General features: G+C 33.3%; 1 protein-coding gene across 3 annotated transcripts in view; it reads right to left on the bottom strand.

Moving 5' to 3' along the window:
• Positions 1 to 2,539: 2,539 nt before the first annotated feature.
• Positions 2,540 to 22,437, bottom strand: part of LOC148947145 (inactive dipeptidyl peptidase 10-like) — a 225,322-nt gene continuing 205,424 nt past the window's right edge. The window contains exons 11-15 of one of the 3 annotated variants that reach the window (XM_089097283.1): positions 15,850 to 15,997; positions 7,774 to 7,951; positions 4,715 to 4,920; positions 3,217 to 3,345; positions 2,540 to 3,130 (exon numbers count right to left, since the gene is read on the bottom strand). In XM_089097283.1, the coding sequence (XP_088953409.1) occupies positions 3,244 to 3,345; positions 4,715 to 4,920; positions 7,774 to 7,951; positions 15,850 to 15,997 (634 nt within the window). In that variant the 3' untranslated portion in view covers positions 2,540 to 3,130; positions 3,217 to 3,243. Of the gene's footprint in view, positions 3,131 to 3,160; positions 3,346 to 4,714; positions 4,921 to 7,773; positions 7,952 to 15,849; positions 15,998 to 22,437 lie in introns of those variants that run through there. The other 2 variants (XM_089097284.1, XM_089097282.1) reach the window with 2 other exon arrangements.

The following is a 22,437-nucleotide window of genomic DNA, read 5'->3' as shown; positions in this document are numbered from 1 at the left end:
GGCTGACAAAAAAATTAAAAAACGCATACGAAATTTGTTCATATTCATTTTTGTTACATTTTTGCGAGTCAGACAAACATTTCGGGCAGGGGAGGGGAGGGTTCAAACTTCCTAACTCCCCCTGGATACGGCCTTGCCCACACGATCAGTTAGTGACTAATAACTCCTTCTCGAGTATGCACGAAGTGGGTATGGCTGCTTACCATCGGTCAGTAAGCAGTCCCCACGACTTGAAGTTGAACACCGACTTTGTATACGTCTGAGCCCATTTTGGTCATCACGCAGTTTTCAGCCTTTGTCGGTGCGCTCCAATCAAAAGCAGTTAGCGTCGAGTAAAAGTAATTTAAAAAAGTAAACACATTATTTAATTTGATTTTACTTAATTGAAAACATACCTGCGAAAATATAGGAAAGGACGGGTAAAAAAAAGAAAATATACATGCAAATGAACAGTTATACTTAACAAATTACTGCAAAATGAAGAAAATATGACCCAATACGAGACAAGAAAAATAAAAAAAGTAGAGAAATGAAAAACAAAAAAAATAAGAATCCTAAGCCATGGGTGGCCTGTAATTTTGTTTTAGTGTTTTTCAATCATTTGAAACTACGATTTCTGGGTTGGCTATGCTATATTTGCTAATCAATCTTGGATTGCATATCAATGGTGTATATAGGTATTATGGTGTATATAACCGTTATGAGTATATAGTCAAACCCAGAAATGTTAAACTACGATGGCGAGGCAACCCAAAATAAGCGAAATAGCAAAGGAAAAAGCTAAACAGACAAGAAAGCCAATTAAAGCAAAGATAACTCAGAAGAAATATCAATTGCTTCTAATCCAGGGTAATGTTGCGCCATTAACTGAACCATAATTTCTTTCAGGGCATGACTTTTTAAAATCGTCTTGCACCACGATTCGTAGTCCTAGTTCCTAATTTTAGTCCCAATTTTAGTCCTAGATCTGGTCAGGTTAACTCACAGTAGACTCACTCTTACATAAATAAGAGGTTAACAGGGAGGATTTTCTTTTTGAGGTAGAGACATAGAAGAGAATATCTCTGGGACTTTCAATCATTTCGTGGGAGTGACTAACTCCAGCTTCTGATACTCAGCCTATCCTTGTCAGATTATTTGCTAGGTCATTTTATATGAAGGTTTTGGTTTTAATTTTCAGAAAAAAAGCTATTTTTGATAAATTATATATTAGTTATTGTTACTGTTATTTCAGCTCGCGTTATCGAAACTTATATGTTAAAATACATAAGTTTCATTGACCCGTTGCTATTTATAACCTTAATTTGTCTATATCGACAATCAAAATACTTAAAAATACTGTGATCGCCTTGTAACTAGAGGATATACTAGCTCACGGACAATTGCAACTCAACAGGGATCACTAATGAGCAACTGGCAAAAATTATTTAGAAAAGTATTATGCAACAAATTATTAAAAACAACTGTTTTTGATAAATTACGCTGTTTTATAATTTTAATTCATCTCGCATTGGAGAATTTATTGTTATTGTTATTTCAGCTCGTGTTATAGGAAGTTATGTGTTATAATACATAAGGTTCTTTGACCTGTCGTTATATATAATCTTAGATTGTATATATAGTTCAACAGATAATTTCGGAGACCACACTGCCTTTCCATGACGATAAATAAAAGTTCAAATAGGGATAAAATCCTTTTAATAGACAGTGATGATGGTAACAGTGACAGAAATTTACAAAAATACTTTTTTTTACTACTGATATTTTTGTTTTTGATATTTTTGTTTTACTACTGATGACGGTCACTGTATATGTGACCGAAAAATCTGGTGTTTTTGTGAATTTCTATCACTGTTATCATCATCACTGTCTATTAAAGGGATTTTATCCCTATTTGAACTTTTATTTATAGCTCAATAGATCTTAATTTTGTAATTCTAATCATCGTTTTATGTAAGATCTTTCAAATTCAAATATTTGATTTTTGCTAGATCTCAATGCCAAACTGAATGCCAAACTGAGTATACGACAGACAAATTTGCAAACGAGAGACAAGATTTTGTCATTTCTGAGTGCTTATTCAGGCCTTTACAGTGATTACAGTATTTTGGAGGTTGTTAAGCTGTGATTTTTATTTAGTTGTTGTTGTTGTTGAATTTGAATGTTTTTTTTATTTTTTTCTTTATATGTTGCGTTTAATTTAATTTAACTTTTTTTCGAAGTCGAAACGTTCGGATTTTTATTATTTAAAGTTTGTTGTTTTTTGTTTCGTTTTGTTCCACAGTTTTATCTAAATTTAAGTCTTTTCTCTCTATTGAATTCTGTAGATGTCTTTTCGTCTTCAAAATTTTCACACTTGACTAATGAGAACTTCCTGCAGATTGAATTTGAGTATACTCACAATTCTACTACATACAGTGTTGGGTTTGATCTTGAATTTTATTTCCTACCCAACCGATTTTATGTTCACATTACCTAAAGAAAGGTTAATAAGCTACCTGAACATATTAAAGCCAAAATAAGGTAAATAAGATGCGTATAACTGACGTTTATTGATCATAAGAATTTTTTCATCTAAAAAAAAAAAAAAAAAAAATTACTCAGTCACACAATCAGGAAAATATTTATTAAGTTAACCGTCATTTTTATGGCATTATGGCTAACGAATGAGGAGAGCTAGAAACACAAAATTTGAATTCTGATAAATCTTAATTTAGATTTTCATCCTTATGGTCTTTGTAGTAAAATCTACAAGTGGACCCTGGACTGACCAACGGGAGTACTACTTACCCGTACTTGTAGCAGGACAAGGCATTTTCCACCTTACTTGGCAACTGACTTTATATATAGTGTATTACTTATACACCTGGCATAAATAATGTATTTTTATAAAAATCCTTTGATATTTGTGTTTTAGAATAGTATCAAACAATTTACAAGTTCGAATTCTGAATTTAATGACAATATACATTTTCGTCACGAAAAAAGAGGGGGGATGACCTTCAAAATACCATTTTGTTACAGATGTACTTTAATTGTCCATTGAATCCCTTTATCGATAAGTCTGTATGTGTCTGTGTATATATAACATAAGATGATATTACTTCCCTTTCCTCTTATATATATATATATATATATATATATATATATATATATATATATATATATATATATATATATATATATATATATATATATATATATATATATATATATTGCGAAACAGAACTGTAATTATAAGTATCAGCTTCTGTCCTTCATGTTACATTTGCTGAAGAAATCTTGGATTGAAATATAGATTTGCTTTTCCACGTTGTTCAGGTGGTAGTCTGCGTCGGGATAAATCTAAAAAAAATGACATTATGATGAATACATAACCAGATTTCACGGATGGTTGTTTACGACCTGTCATGTTTATTATCATTGCATTGAATTCATTATATCAAACTGATATTCATATAATCATTAAACTGCTAGTTTTGTGATTATAGCGACTTATAGAAGTATATATTGAATCGCTAAAAAACTACTATCATGACTGCTTTATTATGATTTGGCAGACATCAGGCTTGGATTTCTTTTGAATTAATCCAAAACAGTAATTGTCTTCACAGTTTCATCGTGTAAAACCCATAATTTGTGTTATTCTTTATTTTTTCTGGGGGGGAGGGGACTACAGAAGGATCAGTATAAACTTGATAAATACAATAGCGTTCAAGACAAAACTAAAAACAATTTAGTGGCAAGGAAAGCTTTCATACGGCAATCATGCGTTGTGTTGAAAAAACAATTCCTAGAAGGAACAATTCCTAGAAGGTTAAATTTAATTCCTGGATGTTTATTTTCACTCAGATACTAGAGTTAATTGTTCTAACATTATTGAGATATCAATTTACAAAACTTGAGTGCTTATGAATTCTTTAAGCCTTTTCGATCTTTTTCAATATCCTCTTGGAATCATTTTCTCCAGCATATTAACTAACCATGTTAATGGACTCGAGGTTTCGAACTGTGTTGAGGGCTCGATTTGTCAATTATGAAGGAGGCTGGGGTACATTTTGATTTTTCAAGATCCGTTATAACAAAAACAAGGCCGAATCCAGTGGGAGGGGGGTTAGGGTTTTCTACCCCTCTCCTCCGAAATGTTTGTTCGACTTTTAAAAACGTAACAAAAATGAATAAATACAAATTTTTGATGCGTTCTTTAAAGTTTCTCTGTGACCCCCCCCCCCCCCAAAAAAAAAAATACTGGATAAATTCTTGAATACAAGTAATTGCCTCTGGTTTTTGTGTAGCCTTTCAAAATTTTTGTTGGGCCCCATTCCCAGAACAAACTGGATCCAAACCTCTGAATGCTGGTGGATACGCCTTTATGACTTCATTAGTCACTAAAGACTTCTTGCAGTATGAAAACACAATGCAACGCATGTGGAGCGCCACCATTTTCCCTGGCATAATACTCTTCATATATTGAAAGAAAGAATTTAAAAACAAACTTGACGATATAGTTTATTATGAAATTTGACAATTCCATAAACAGTTGAATATACAGGGCCAAAGGACCCCGTTCACACCCCTATTGTAGCCGTTCCTGACATCATGGCTGTTTTTTACGCAAAAAATAACGCATTTTTATGGTGAGACCATAAACCTGCAAAACCTTAGCCTAAAAAATAAAAATTTTAGAAAAATAGAAAGCTGTGGTTTCCCTTACCTTTTGCTCAAATTTACTTTCTGCTCTGGTGAGTGCTTTTGCTAGCTTCATACTTTGTTGTAATTGTACAGGGTTGCCAAAACTCCCATGAATCAAAAGAAAACTTTCATCTGGTATTGAGTGCGAAATCATTGACAAGTCTCCTGTTATATATGATTTGTAAGCTTCTTCGACAGAGCCCAAGTATCGTTCACTAGTTACGGCATCTATAATTCATTATTGTTATTTATTAAAGCGCCATAAATCTCAAATGATGGAAGATGAACCGCCCAATCCAAACGATAAAGGGAGGAATGACCCAATATACTACACTGGGTTAGATTTCTGTATTAAATCGATCAGTGAAGTTCGTTTGTCTTTATTCCTTCTTATAGCAAAGAATTTAAAGGTAAAATCAAAGTATAGAAATGTGAAGTAAAAGGTCATACTAATAATCAAGAAAATAAAACAAATAAAAATAAAATAAATTATGTAAACATTTTAAAAACTTTATATATAAAACAAAATTATAAATATTAAACTAGGAGACTCACGCCTGGAAAACTATTTTAAATCGAACTATTCTCAAAATAGAATTTATTGAGGTATTCCTCATCGTGAGTTATATCTATTATCGTTTTGTTTTATTATTTTATTTCTTAAAAGCAGTGACTTAATTTCGTCAAAATCCTGGGCAAGGGCAAAGTTGGAGCCAATTTTCCCAAATCAAGTAAAAATGACAGTAAAAACTGAAAAATGAGTCATATATTAACATAAAGGCAACAAAATACTAAAGAAAACTGACCTGTTTCGGTGTATACTTAAATAATGCAGGCTTATCTTGATTTTGACAAGATTTTTTTGCAGAAACAAAGTTTCAGCTGGGAGGGCAAAATGAGATCAGGGGGGAGGGGGCAAACTTAGGTCTGAAAGGGGTAGTTGATTTGTCTTTAATCCTTCTTATCGCAAAGAATTTAAAGGAAAAATTAAAATATAGAAACATATAATTAAAAGGTTAAACGGTACTATCCCATTTTTCGGGCCTCTCTAAAAAGTCAAGTTTGGTTGATGCTAATGAAATAAAATAAAACAGGATGACTATATAATAGTTTAGAAATAAATTTGGGCTATATATTTGCACATTAGGGGGAGGGGGAAGCATTGCATACATTAAATACGTAACCTAACCTAACCTAGGTACCTTTTTCCCCATCTAAACTCCAAAAAAAACACTTTGAATATCTTAAAACAACGCTATACTATGTATTTCTCTACGGCAGTGTCTTGAATCATCTTGTAAAAACGGGTTTTTCAACGCATCTCTCCCGTTGAACTGTAGCATCTCTTGTTTGACTTCTTTAGAGAGGCCCGCAAAAAGGGATTGTACCGGTAAAACTAATAATCAAGAAAAATAAAACGTACAAGAAAATTACAAGGAAAATGAAAAAAAAAACTATTTGTAAAGCAGAATTGTAAACAAAAAATTAGCGAGACTGACATCTGGAAAAGTTTTTTTGGTCGACCTAACTCAAAGGATAAAGTGTTCAGGTTTCCTCGTATCATCAGTTATATTGAATATTGTTTTTTTTTAATTATTATTATTATTTATTATTTGCGCACAAACCTCAAAAGATTGAGGATAAACCGCCAAATTCAAAGATAAGGAGAAAACGACCAAAAATACTAAACTGGGTCAGATTTTTATAATGAATCGATTGATGAAGTTCGTTGTTTTTACCCCTTCCTTATATGCAAGAATTTGTAGACGGAATAAACATATTGAAATATATAGCTAAAAGTAAACATAACAATCAAAACGGTGATGAATATAAGACATATGGCTATTTCAATTGTTCAGGTGGTGGGACAAAAACTTCTTTTTCTTCCAACGATTTATCTAGTCCAGGTTTTTGATTTTGCAAGGTATGGAAGGGATTGACGACTATTTTTGTTTCTTTTAGTTGTTCAGGTGGTGGGACAAAAACTTCTTCTTTTGCTTTGGCTTGTTTTTTGTCATTATGAAAGATATATCGCCGAACCTTTGTTTCTTTTAATTGTTCAGGTGGTGGGACAAAAACTTATTCTTTTGCCTTGGCTTGTCTTTTTTCATTATGAAAGACATATCGCCTAACCTTTGTTTGTTTTAATTGTTCAGGTGGTGGGACAAAAGCTTCTTTTTCTTCCAGCGATTTATCCAGTCCAAATTTTTGATTTTTAAAGGCTTGGTAAGTATTGATGAACTTATTCATGTCAAAATGCAAAACTCAATCATCAGTGAAATCATTGTCAATTTGTTTGCTTCGTTACACCTCGGCTTATCTTTCGTCATTATGCAATACATATCACCGAACCTTTGCTTTTTTTTAACAAAGGTATGGTAGGCACTGATGGCCTTATGTATGTCAAAATCCGAAACCCAATCATCATTGCTATCATTTTCAATTTTGACACGTTTTGATTCTCCCTGTCAAGGTTGATTCTCATTGACTCGCTACTCTTTATTTTCCTTTTTGACTCATTCACTTGTTCGTTGTCGTATGTCTTCTAACTGCGTGTGTCTTTTTTCTTCATTTTCATTTTTAACATGCTCTAATTGTGATTTTCATATATATTCTAACCGCTTGTGTCTTTTCCCTTCATTTTTATTTTTGACACGTTAGTAACTGCAGCTGCAAATTTTCGTTTTTTGGGCCTTCCAACAGACATTATATTATGTAAGTAACTGTTCCGTTGGAAACTCAACAATCTTATTTATGATATGCTTGGTATCAAATAAGGAAATGCTTATATGATGCCATATGATGTCATAAGAAATGCTTATATGATGTACTAACGTAGTACATGACGTCATTTTTAAAAAACCAAATTTAGGCTCTTACCGATTTTTCTCAGACTGCTGACCTATCTAGATCGTTTTTTTATGCGAAAATATCACCAGATATCAATTTTTCCGAAAAAATGTGGAGCCATTTTCAAGAAATAGAATAAATATATACATACACAATTATTACTCACATATGAAGATAGTATATATACGTAAATATATATATATTACGCAATGATTATTTGGTCGAACTTACCGAAGCTTAGCCAGTCAGTAATTGGAGTAACACCAACAGCACATTTGATTTCGGTTTGTGGAGACCCCATAACAGCCGTGGCTACATATCCTCCAAAACCTTTTCCCCAAATTGAAATTCGGTCTTTGTCAATGAATTTTTCTTCATTCAGCAATGCTCTAACCAACCTTATGATATCCTACGAATAAAAAGTGTATAATACTACGAAGCTATTATCAAGAAAGGTCTGTTCAAGATCCTGACCTGTCTGCTCCTATGACTTTATATCTTCCGTGTAAAACTAAGACAATCCACTATAAATACTTTTGGAGTAATTGGAGCTTGAAGATTATAAACTATACGCCACACAAGGATAAACAAGGAATTTTCAGTTTTGGTAAATACAAAAAAAACATTAAATGTCTGAGAAATTTATCCGACATTACTAACTGATTTAAACTATTGAATCTAGGTTATTGCACTATGTAGTACATTCAGTTCAAGATCACGAACATGTTACTAAGAATTTGCTTGGCAAAAAAAAATGCATTGATGTTGATTTTCAAATAGTTTGTGGTAATGAAGTGTAAGATGGAGAGACTCGGTCTAAGAGTAGCCAAAACTCTAAAAAAAACTCTATACGATTTCTACAGCAACGGTACTAATATATCATGAGAGGGCAAAGTTGAAAGGAAAGTGAAAGTTCTAGTGCCCTTTATAAGTAGGAAAAGAGATAGTACCACAGCAAAGCAAAGTTATCCTTCATTTTAGCTTAAATGGGTATTTGAAAGTTGTGTTACGCGGGCCTACGTGGAAGAAGAGGTCAACTCACAGAAACTTAGAAACGTAATTTGGGTTTACACCTTTTTTTGCAGACAATTGAACACAGCTTTGCTTGCATTTAGCATTTTGAAAGCTGGTGCTACGCAGGGACAAGCAGGTCAACTTGAAACGTGCCTGACACGCTACATGGAAACAAACACCGGATATATTATTTCTAGACATAAAAAGCATTTGAAAATAAAAGAGTTCTAAGTGTCTGTAATAAAAAGTAGAAGTATTTATCTGAATGACTTTTGCAGAACCTTTTCAAATCGTCCAAGTTCCAAACAGCTTGAGATGAATGCTATAGAATTGAATCAGTATGTTAAATCCAGGCTAAAAAAAAATATCACACTAAAGGTTGGGCCAAAAGCCCACAAAAATTACTAAAAAAAGTTTAAAAAAGCCTCTAGACCTTTGAAAAAATTCTAAAAAAGGCACATAAAAATATGACAACAAGAGCAAAGTAAGTAAATCATCTGAATACATTTTTCAGTAGTCTTCAAGTAAAAGAAAGATACGAACAAAAAAGGTAGAGGGGCAAATGTATCCCCTGCAGGCAACGACTGAAAGCTTAGAATTACTGAATGCTATGATGGCATGGATTGTCATTCATGAAAAAATCGCAAGGCCACGGAAAAGGAGACGACAGTGGACAAGCGGGACAAAAAGCAAAAAATATGGATCAATATATTTCTTTCCCAAAAGTTATAGTCAAATATAACTTTTACATGGGTTTGGTCGACATGGCTCATCGCATGATCAACTACAGCAGATTCGCGTCATGGACTATGAAATTGACTGTACATTCCTTCCCCCCTTGTACATACAGCTTGTTTAAAAGCTTCCACAGAAAACCAGTCCCATGATCTTAAACAAGCTACTAAACAAGCTTAAACATACTGAGCTCAAACAAGCTGCTTTTACATCGAATCCATATTGCCAAGCCTCTTCTATGTGCGCCAAACCTTGAACACTATGCGAACAGGGTGCTAATGGTGAAACAGAATTCTCCATTCAGTTTTAAAAGTGCTGGCCACTCCTTCAGGAAAATATAAGAGGTGGAACTCATCCACCAGAATATGATGATCTGAAAATGCTAAGACCTGTTGCCTTCCTGGGTGTCCTATGAAGATGAGGTGGTGGTGAGCTGAATGCAACTGTTTCTCTTTTGTTGCTTTTAAAAAAATAGCTTTGCGGCTCATTTCTTCTCATTTCCTGACATACAGTTTAAGTATTTATTTAATTTACTCTGCTTAGAGTTGATGTCCACCGGGGTGGAATCCAATTTTGGAGAAGGGGAGGGTTCGAAAATGTTTTAATTGTCAAATCGCAATTCTAATTTTTTTTTCCGTGAATTGGGAGTAAAATTATGCAAATACCAGCTTCCTTCTTGCCAATAGTCAAGAGTCTAAGTTTTTATGTCCAATGGGGTGACATCCAGTTTTGGGGAGCGGGAGAACTAAAAAAAAATTGGTAGTTGAATTGCAATTCTAATTTTTTTCATTAAAATTAAAGTAAAATTATACATATACACCAGCGTCATCCTTGCCAGTAGTCAAGATTGTGAAGTGAATCTTCTTACAACGACTCTTGTTTTATCTGTATTACCTCATCATATGCTTCTCTATGTATTATGTTATGACTGCATGATTTGGAGCTGTAGTATTAAGGAGAAAGGACACCTGAAGTTGTTTAAAGAAAAATATTAAAATATTTTTGTTGAGGCGAACTACAGTTCAGAGCTGGAAGGGAATTTTGTTTTTGTTTTTATTGATTTATTGTTGTTGTTTAATTAATTTTTATTTTGTTAATTGTGTGTTTTGATAAATGGCAGTTATGATTTTTTTTTTCTTTTCTTTTCTACGAGCCATCATGGTTTTTCTTTCTGTTTTTCAACCAGTATTATTGATTTCAAGGCTATGTGAGTGTTATCGCTATAGCCAACTAGTGTCAGCACATATTATCTCTCAGTATAGGGGACTTCTTATCATAATAGTTTTAATTTTTTCCATCAACAAATTAATCTAATCTAACAGCCTTTGCTACTTTCTTTCTAATATCAATAAGTTAGGTACTCTCGTGTTCTATGTCCTGATTAGCCATAACTCGGAAGTTTACCACAGTACGACTGGATAGCCTATGAAAAATTTGTGACGAATAGTCTTTGATCCCATGTAGCAACTATCCAAACCGTACTACTGTACCCAGTGCGTTATGGTCAATCAGGGTAGGCGCAAGCAAAGCATTGAACGCGTTTGTTCATTGCTCTTTTCGCTATATTTTATGCACTAGCTGTTGTGTCAAGATATCAAATAGTGAAATAAGGGATCGTTGGAACCTATCAGAGGAACTGTCACTCATCGTTAAAAGGTGTCAACTAAGAATTTTGGTAATGCTCTGTGTCGCCTCCAAGGGACGGTTTCTCGAAATTAAGTACTGTATGACCCAGTAGCCTCATGATAACAAAAACATGGTTAAAAAAAGAAAATATTCGTTAAAATTTAAGAAGGACCTGCAACCGTCTGGATGGTTTCAAAAACAAAGTCGGAGATGGAACAAAGACTGATTGAATGTTACCGAAGGACCTACAGCTGACTTGGTTTTTCAGAAAATATTCCAGTGTCTTTTTAGTAAAAAAGTATAGTTCATTGTGTAGTTCCCAGCAATAGTACAGTAAACAAGTAATAAGTTGAATAAACTTGTACGTAACTGAATTTACACTCAATATGCTCAGCAATATATTTGTCTCCTCTTTTTACTGCTATCTGACTTGTTGCAGAAAATAAATTGTTTATTAACCGGTCGTAAAATTCCAGCTGCCCACTCGTTCTAACCATTTTGGATAAATTTATCATCACTAAATCCCAAGATTTGGCAGGATCTTTTCCACAAATTATGCAGCAAGCCATTTTATGAAATTATTTTGTAATTCAAATTATTTTTTTTCTACTCGAATAGCTTTTGTTGATTCCCCTTCCTATTGCGCGTCTGCCTTACTTCATAACATAAATCTTTTTTTCCTGAGAATAAAACTCCAGCTGCCCACTCATTTCGGCTGCCCACTCGCACTCTTCGTGAGTTATTTATTTTCAAATTTATAGATCTGATAGTTCTTTTTTTTACAAATCCTGCGGCTGGAGATATAAATGGTCCCCCGCGGAAAATACCCCCCTCCCCCCCGGAAAATACCTGTGCAAAATACCCCCTCCCCGCGGAAAACACCCCCCGTAAAATACCCTCCAAAAATACCCCACTGCGGAAAATACACCCCCCGGTAAATACCCTTTCCTCCATGGAAAATAAGGTTTTCCAAGTTTGAGAATTTTTTTTTAGTTTTATTTTTTAATTTCTGTAGGGATACCTGTGTATTATGCACCACTGACTCAAGTTTACGCTGTATAATACCCCCCCCCCTCCCCAAAAAAAAAATACCGCCCGTGGGAAATAAGGAGATTTATTTGAGAATTTTATTTGAGTTTAATTTTCTTTTTATTTCCGTCGGGGGATGGAATTTCGGTACTTGTGTATTATGCGCCACTCACTCAAGTTTACGCTGTATAAAATTCGATAACACACCGGTTTTTTCACTAGTTTCTTCGTTACTTTAGAAATAAATTTGGGCTATAGATTTGCACATTATAGCGGGGGGGGGGGATAAAGTATAGCGGATCTGCATGCAAAATGTGTTTGGTACAATTATTCTGTATATTAGACAGATAGATAGATAAGTGTATTTTATAGCCAAATATACGGCCACGAACACAGTAAATAACATAAATGAGAGGCACAAATAACATAAACTTCAATCTGCGATCATCATAAAACACTGAAATAAAAATTACATTAACCTGATAATAATATCAATAATAGTAACCAATCAAATAGAATCAGCGATAATAATCAAACTGGAAAGCGATTAGCCTTGATTAGTGCTTTACGTAAAATGAAATTGTGAAATGCCATTTAGACTTGTGTTTTTTATTCAGTTACCCTTTCACCTTTACTAAGAAAGGGTGGTCCAATTTTAGTTTGGTGTTTTTATTTTAAGGTTTTATTTTTATATTTTTATCAGTTTAATTCTGCATAGAGGACGGTCAAGTAGAGGTCTTAACCGAAATATTTGCATAATTTTTTCACTGGCTGTTAATTGTCCTCGCTTTCTTCCTTTCATCGTGATTTTATGTTTTATAGTACTTAACAAATAATGGTTTAGAAGATATACCTTTGCAAAAATTGGCCTCGGGGACAACCCCGACCTCCCTAACCCTGAGATTAAAAGGACGTTGCTGCTTTAAACAGTAAAATTGTATGCTCAAAGGGTTTGAAAAATAATTGGCAAGTACTCGTAAGATGCTTAAAGTTGCCGAATTTTGATATTTGTTACACTCAGAAAGCTCTCAGCTAAGCATTAGTAGAACTTTAGTATTTTACTTTAGTGTAAAAGTAAGTGTTTTACAATTTTCCAACGTTGTAGTTGGAGCCTAAAGATGGTGGGTTTTCTCATATATAGGATTGTTTCTGCTTATTTTTAAAAATCGCTTTCTGCTTTTAGATGTTTTCAAATTAATACGGTTCAAGGTCTGTAATCCGAGATAAGCCTCAGCTGAGCTTTTTTTTCCCCAAATCACAACTATCAGTAAATCGAAACATAAAATTTTCGATCGCGAGGCTTCCAAAAAAATTATAAGATTTCATGATAAATCAGTAGATAGGCCTATGGGAAAACATAGTATGATAGTCAACTTCAGTTTGAACACCATTTAATCTAAGAATGTAGTGTAAACCAAGGTAGACTATGTCGAAATGCTACATAAAAAAACTTTCATTGATCATTAATAATTTTTTCGTTGTAAGCATCCAATTATACATAATACAGGTATTAACAACCTTTCATTAGTAGTTAATCTCGAATGTAATTTTAAATGAACCATATTGTGTGTAAATTATTATCATTACTCAGTAAAGGACTATGTATTTATATCAAAAGAATGTTTAATGAAACTAATCTGAATATTTAGAGGATGCTTATCTCTTTAAAGTCTTAAATTAAAAAATAATATTTCTTCTATTTTCGAAACGGTAGGAAAAAGAGGAAAAGCTTCCTCTTCCGTAAGAGCAATCTTTAGTCCTTAGGGCTAAGAAAATAATAAACTGAGCAAAACCTCTGATGTCAAGGTCCCCGAAAATTTTGAGGCATCAAGACCAAGTGTATATTAAAAAAAAAAACTATCTATGGCCCAGGGCCATATTCAGTATTTTCGATTGGGCGTAGAGATTACTTTTTTTTCTGGGGGGGGGGGATTACAAAAAAACTTAGTTAAGCACATACAAAATTAGTTTACAAGAACTTTGTTATTTTTGTACGAATAACAAAATTTCGAAGCTCAAACCCGGCACACCCCTCCCCCTGGATATGGCCTTGCTATGGCCACTAGGAAAAAGATGAAGAATAATCAAACAAACACTCCGTTCGTATACAACAGGCACACTCAGCGCTGGAAAAGCAAAGAAGAGCAAGTTCAGCTTCAGATCGATTAACTTAGGTACCCATAACCCATGGTACACAATTTCTGAACAACACACGTGACAATGTTTGGTATGAAAAGCTTCTATATTCCGTTTCATATTGGATCTTTGGCAAAGAATTTGGCAACTTCAGGACATTTTATTATTAGGACGAAGCAACGACTTGAAGTGAAGCACTTGGTCCTATCCTTCCTCCAAACCCTTGCAAATCAAAGTTAATTGTGGAACCTGATCGTGAAAAACCTGACCAAAATCAGAGTCGTGAGTTTTTTCTTAAATAAAAAAAAAAAATTAAAATTTTGGTCCATGTTGGTTTAAAAAAAAAGTCTAGAAAAAGTCTCTCTTCAAAGATTAAGAAAAGGACGTGACCGCAAATAGATTTGGTCATAATGACATGTCTTGTTTTTCTAGGGTCGAAACCAAAATTTTCCATTTTTGATTTTTCGATTAAAAATCAATAAAACACTATAATCGAGTTTCCCATGAGAATTAGTGTTGTTTTTACAAAATTCATGACACTTTGACATTTCACATTAATGAAATAGTCATTGACAAAAATAGTGACATTAATTGACAAACGATAAAGGTCTAGGACTCGGTATCGATGGCAGACGAAATGGCTCAGGAATTTACATATTGGTCTTAATAAGTTTTCTTTTTTTTTAAATATATTTAATCTATAAAAGCAACTTGCTCTTATAGTCCCTAAAACTGTTGTGAATAATATAAAATAATATATATTCATAGAAATTATAATTGTAAAAAAGTATTAATTACTATAATATTAACTTAATTACTTGAAACTATCTAACAAATGATAATTGGTGACATTTATATTATGTTATTTTTGAAAGACAGTAAAATCAACAGTATTTGTCATAGCAAAAGTTACAGAGAGCTGAAAACATTTACCATATTCTACCTGGATCAAAGAAATTTTTTCTGCAGTGCAAAGAAACACGTCAAGCTTTTTAAGCTGAGTATCTACCTCGGCAAGTGGCTAATACCAATAGCTCAGTTTTGAAACAAACGTGTAAAATTCCACAACTGGTAGTTAGGCCTAGCAAGTCAAGCAAAAACTTCTAATTGTACACTTAGTAGGTTTCCGATCCTCACAAGAGAGTGTATGCTCCGTTTATCTTTTTATGCCTGTTTTCCGACAGCTTCTGCTGCTAGTTCGTTTTAATTAGCATGGAAAACTTATGAGAGTGAAGTATTGAAAACAAACTCACAAACGCCAATATCTGGCGTTTTGTTACAGCCAAACTGGCTACACACTTGTCTTTTCCGGTACTTTAAAATCCAGGGGAGATAAGAGAAAGCAGAATTATGTCCCCAGTAAGCTTGCCGACTTAAAAGAAAAAAACATATTTAACCTGGGAGGATTTCTCCACGGTAAACTAGACCTTCTTTGTGTAGGCCAGATTTTGACCTAAAATAATTTTGCAAATAGAAAATACTGATTAATTATCCCTCGTAGAGAAGTTTCAGCTTTCATCTTTTTGCATTGTAAATTAATCATATCAAATATCAAGTTTTCTTTGAATTTTTTTTTTACTGAAGTTATCAGACACTACGCTACAGCTGACGCTAGTAGTTTTTATCCCCAATTTATTTTGTTAATTCACCCTAACCCTATTTTATTCGTATCTCTATGTTAAACCACCAAAAATCCAGTTCTTGTAAGTTTTCAATTCTCTTTGGTTCAGTTACCAAATCCTAGATTAGAAGCATAAATGGACTGACCTGTGACGCTAGTAAAACTGATCCTTTTAAATGTCGTCTCTCACGGCCAGCCATTCTGGCGTAGAGCACTTGGAGACCAAGGGCTTGGTACATGTCGAACCCTCTTCTCCATTTGCTCTCCACTTGAAATTCATCTGGGCTTTCCTGACTAAAAATGATATTTTATAAATCCTAAATTAATAAAAAGACAAAAAAACAATATTGAAACAAAACCAGACTAATATTTTCAAAGTAATATTATGGAAAATATTACATTGTAGAATAGTATATAATAGTTTCCTTAACAATATTCCAACACAATAAATAATATTATAACAAAACAATATAGTTTTACAGCAAAATAAATGGTAGGCCTGTCTATAAATAATATTATATTATTATAGTAATATAAAAACAAACGTCATTGGCTGTAAAAGTAAGTGTCCCAGTAAGGTTTTGTGTCCTATTTTTTCATGATAAAGATTTAAAAATATACAAAAAAAAGATAATTTCTACTTTTATCTAATTTCTTTAAATTGAATTGACCACTGGTATAACAAATAACAATATTACAAATAAATAAATATGATAATGTTGTTGTAAATAATATCACGCTACTTTAGTAATAATATAACAAAATTATCTAAAGTAAAACAATAACTGATTTAACAAATAAACTTTCAAATGGGGACCCTAAAAGAAAGAATTTTACAACAACATATCCATTGAAAGAATTTGGTCTTTGTCATGGTTCCAAATATGTAAACTTATTTTTTTAAATTTAAAGGCATACATTGATATTTATTAGCAAATCCGTAGTATTTTGAACAGGAAAGGGGGAGGGGATTCTCAAAAAATTTAATCTTGATAAAAATTACACGGGCAACATAGTTGAATATGCATTAGGCCAACACGTATGTATCTGAGGCAAATACACAAAAAAAATTTCTGGGTAGAGTAGAGTATTTCAATGGGTGCTTGGGGGGAGCCAATAAATACAAAGATAGAAAATGGAAAACTATGTTAGAAATGTAGAAAATTATGGTAGAAATAATAAAATCCTTGTGATTTTTGTAGGGCACAGTCAGGCTTCCCCTATTGTCATTTATGCCTTTGCTGATGATAAAAGAAATTATTTGAATTTCAGCAAAAGATAAAATAAAAAAATTGTGGTCGTGCATTTGTTGTAAAAAAAATAATCATAGTAACTGTTTGAATTTGTTTTACAAAATAGAAATAATTACAGTAATATAATTAATAAAAAAAATAGTTGTAGCAAAATGTGTGAATCATAATACTAGTTAAAATCTGTAGTAATGAGTTGAATATTGCTGCTGCTAGTTTTCTCTGCTAAGTATTATATCAACAAGTCTCAGCTACGGTTAGTTAGGCAAGGTGCAAAAAAAGCCAAGACACTTATTATCTAGATCGTAAAAGATTTATTTCGTTTTGTTGTAGAGGGAAAAAGGTGAGGAAGAAATAATTGGGATGATTGGCGTAAATTATGACCATAGTTAAAATCTGTATTTTTATTTCTTTTTTGTACAAGACTAATAAATTATAGCAGTCACAAAGCTTTACTTCTCAAATTAAACCAAGGTATTTAACAAATGCGAGCAAATCCGGTATTCTCAGGTAATTTACGACCGGTAAAATTAATTCAAATACGACAAAAATATGCTATACATTATAGGTTATTTATGGTTGCAGACACAAATTATGCTAACAAGTTTTTTATTTGTAAATAATTCGACAAAGATTAGATTTAAGTTTTTCAGTTTCAAGGTAACTTGATCCTCAGAGTACCAAAGACAGTGAGAATCTAATCTGATTCTTGAATTGGTTAAGTGGGAATTTACACAACCAATTTTTTTTTAGAAATTGGGAAAAATAAGGAATTAAAAATTTAATGGGAAAGGCCTCCATGTGCAGTTATACTACGAAATCTAAAAAGAAAAAAGTTGTTGACAAACCAGCAAATTTATAAGCTTTATGATTTAGTTTTAAGACAAATCAATGATGTACGACAGATGGAGTCTAGAGAGGGCAAAATCAAAAACCCACTCTGCACATAAATGCACGCAAGTCTAAACTTACGTAAAGAAACTGGATTAAATTATATGAGATTTAAAGAAAGAACAATTTAATAGAAAAACCTCACTAGTTAAAATCCGTATTAATGTAGTTGAATATTACTGCTGCTAGTTTTCTCTTGCTAAGCATTATATCTTAAAGTTTAGATCCAGTTTAGTTATATCTTACAGTTTAGATCCAGAATCTAAAACAATTCAGAAAACTGATGTGCCAAGGATATTGGAAATAAATCTGATTCTTTGAATTGGTTAAGTTGGAGCTTATACAATCATTCATATCTTAAAAATTAGAAAAAAACGGGAATTCAAGTTTTAATGAAAAAATGTAGCTTTCCTTTCAAGGCATAGTTGTTTTTGGTAATCAACTGGTTGTTAATGCCTGAATTCTTATGGACGAAAACTTTTACCAATTTTGTCTAATTTATTGAACTTATTTATTTTCACGGTTCAACATGGCAACACTGAATAAAATTTGGTACTATTTAAAAACTTAGTAATTTTGAAACAGCGAGAAGAAAAATCTTTAATAACCGCAGTTTTAAAATATGAATATAAGGCAGATCTTTCTAGCAACAAATATTTATTTTAATGTCGTAGGTATTCTAAGTTGAAATACTTTAGAGAATTTGTACATGAGGGGTATTGGGATTTTTCCCGTCATCCTTTTAGCCTAAAATCATTATTAAGTAAATTTTTCAATGGCTCTTGGAAAAGGTACTTTCAGTTTCCCCAAATTTTGGTTCCTCTGAAGAATTCGGAACACTTAGGATTGTTGCTTCGAGATCTTGTAGTTTCCCCAAGATTGTGAGGTTAAAATTCTATTTTGTGGTAAAATTAAATTCTGTGTATAAGAGGGAGAGATTATAAGAGGAGAGATTACTATGAGGGAGTGTAAAAGCTATAGAGGCTATGGCTCGATTACATTAGGAAGCAATTTTTTTGCATGATGATGCATATTAGACTAAGAAATGATTTAGATAAAGCTCTATGCTGTGCTTCTATTTCTAAAGCAGTTAAAAGTAGAATAGCGTCTAGTTTCGGGGCAGTAATTTGTCTTCGCGACCTTCTTTCTCGGAAATCACTGACTTGGGTATATAATACAGTCGCTTTGCCTCAGATTTTAGTTTTTTCATCGCTTCTCCCGTTTTTTAGAATTAGTAATATTGCGCATGTAAAAACCGCATTTTTTAATTTTGCTAAGTTCCTTTGCCGCTTTTCTAAATCTGAATCAAATACTTTTTTAATGAATACATATAAAATAAAAAACCCTGTTGATGAGTAGTATCTATATACACAATATCACACCTACATTCACGCCTAAAAGAATATGCTCAAAAGTGTAATAGATATGAAGCGTACAAGAAACTGGTTTTTTGTCATTGTTGTCAATTGCACAAGGAGTTGCACTTCAGCTTCACGTGCACATTTTTTTTTTAAAGCTGGCACGGTATAAAGTAGTCCAACATATTTTGTGAGTATGGTTGAAATTATATAACTCAACCATACTGTTTTTTGAGGCAACATCCGTTTTTAGGGAGCCAATCAGAGACATCGATGGTTGATCAATATACGGTAAATTGATTGGTGATTGGATTTGAATGAAAGGAATGGTTTTTTTGGCAATTGGCATTTTTGTCTGATAACAGGTACCATTCATTGCGATCATAGCTCTAAAAAAAAGAAGAGGGTTTAGCATTTGCGAATACATCGATGTGTTCGTTATAATACACAAGTGGTGTTTTGAACAGGGTTGTCAGTTTAAAATAGAGTCTAACGAGGGCTTGTTATCATCCCACTAGTAAATTCAAATTTCAGGGGGACATAGCTCCCCCCCCCCCAACAATACAAACCCTACAATAGTAAAAGTATACTCGCTAGAAAACGCAAAGTACGCTCTTTTTTCTATTATGTAAACAAAATCCCTCCTCCGCCACTCCTATGTTTACGAGTTTATTTCATTAGATGTAGTTCTTTTCCTTCAAAAATGTCAGTTTCCTCATTCGTTCTATTAAAATACCTTTTCTTTATCTGTTTAAATAAAAGCTTCTGTGTTACAAGAAAGGGTCTTTTTTGGAAAAACAAGCTTCGCACGCTTGTGTTATCTCAGAGATTAATGTTACACTTGATTGCGTAATTCAAGACACGTTGACAAAAAGTTTTTTTTTGTCAAATTAAACGAGAGCTATTTTATTTTCACTTGTATTCCAGGATTAAGAGAATTTTTAATAGCATGGAAAAGAACTAATTCTGAATTCCTCGCTGTTTAAGTTAAAAGGGGAAATCAAGACCAGAGGAGTTTTGAGATTTTTCATCGGTCAGAGATGCAATAATGGAACTGTTTTTTAATAGCATGGAAAAGAACGACTTTTGAATGCCTCGCTGTTTAAGTTAAGAGTTGAAACTAAGACCATAGTAATTTTTTAGATTTTTTATTGGTCAGAGATGCAACAATGTTACAATTTTTTAATAGCACGGAAAATAACGACTCTTGAATGCCTCGCTGTTTATGTTAAGAGGTGAAATCAAGACCAGAGGAGTTTTTGAGATATTTTATTGGTCAGAGATGCAACAAAGGTACACTTTTTTAATAGCATGGAAAAGAACGACTATTGAATGCCTCGCTGTTTAAGCTAAGAGGTAAAACCAAGACCAGAGGAATTTTTGAGATTTTTCATTGGTCAGATATTAAACAGTAGTATTGTTTTTTAATAGAATAGAAAAGAACGACTATTGAGTACCTCGCTGTTTATACTAAGAGTTGAAATCAAGACCAGAGGAATTTTAGAGATTTTTCATAGGTCCGAGAAGCAGCAATGGTACATTTTTTTTTAATAGCATGTAAAAGAACTAGTAATTAAGACATTAATGTTTAAGTTAAGAGGTGAAACAAAGAACAGAGGAATTTTTATATTTTTAATTGGTAAGAGATTCAACAATTGAACAATTTTTTAATAGCATGGAAAAGAACGACTTTTGAATGCATCGGTGTTTAAGTTAAGAGGTGAAATCAAAACCAGAGGAATTTTTGGGATTTTTCATTGGTCAGAGATGCAATAATGGTACACTTTTTCAATAGTATGGAAAAGAACGACTATTGAATGCCTCGCGGTTTAAGTGAAGAGTTTAAATGAAGACAATAATTAAATTTTATAATTGTCATTGTTTAGTTAAGCAGAAAAGGTAAATCTTTTTTAATAGCATGGAAAAGAACGACTATTGAATGCCTCGCTGTTTAAGTTAAGAGGTGAAATCAAGACCAGAGGATTTTTTAAGATTTGTCATTAGTCAGATATGCAATCATGTTAATGTTTTTAATTATCATGTATAAGGTAGACTTTTTAAAGCCTTACTATCTAATTTACGAGGGGAAACGGACACCAGAGGAATTTTTGAGATTTTTCATTGATCAGAGATGCAGCAACGGTACACTATTTTAACAGAAATGAAAAGAACGACTATTGAATGCCTCGCTATTTAAGTTAAGAGGTGAAATCAAGACCAGAGTAATTTTTGAGTTTTTCCATTGGTCAGAGATGCAACAATGGTACACTTTTTTGATAGAATGGAAAAGAACGACTATTGAATGCCTCGCTGTTTAAGTTAAGAGAGGAAACCAAGACCAGAGTAGTTTTTGAGATTTTTCATCGGTCAGAGATGCAACAATGGTACTGTTTTTTAATAGAATGGAAAAGAACGACTATTGAGTGCCTCGCTGTTTAAGTTAAGAGGTGAAATCAAGACCAGAGGAATTTTTGAGATTTTTCATTGGTCAGAGATGCAACAATGGTACACTTTTTTAATAGCATGGAAAAGAACGAATTTTGAATGCCTCGCTGTTTAAGATAAGAGGTGAAACCAAACCAGAGGAGTTTTTTGAGATTTTTCATTGGTCAGATCTGCAATTATGGTACATTTTTTAATAGCATGGAAAAGAACGACTTTTGAATGCCTCGCTGTTTAAGTTAAGAGGTGAAATCAAGACCTGAAGACTTTTTGAGATTTCTCATTGGTCAGAGATGCAACAATGGTACACTTTTTTAATAGCATGGAAAAGAACGACTATTGAACACAGAGACAACACACATACAGAGACGACACACACATAGCGACGACACACACATACAGACGATACACACACACACACACAGAGACGACACACACACACAGATGAGACAAACACAGAGACGAAACACATATAGATACGATACATACAAAGAGACTATACACACACACAGAGACAACACACACACACAGAGACGACACACACATAGCGACGACACACGCACAGAGACGACACACACACACACACAGAGACGACACAGACACTCAGATAACACACACACAGAGACGACACACATATAGAGACGACACACTCACAGAGACGACACACACACATAGCGACGACACACACACACACAGAGACGACACACACACAGAGAGAAGACACACACACAGAGACGACACACACACACAGAGACGACGCACACACACAGAGATGGCACAAACAAAGAGACGA

The sequence above is a fragment of the Artemia sp. Qi Xiang Cuo genome, chromosome 11 (genome assembly GCF_049724085.1).
Source record: "Artemia sp. Qi Xiang Cuo chromosome 11, ASM4972408v1, whole genome shotgun sequence".
In the NCBI taxonomy this organism is placed as follows: Eukaryota; Metazoa; Arthropoda; class Branchiopoda; order Anostraca; family Artemiidae; genus Artemia; species Artemia sp. Qi Xiang Cuo.
Note: the sequence above shows the minus strand (reverse complement) of the source record. Positions and strands in the feature narration are given on the sequence as shown.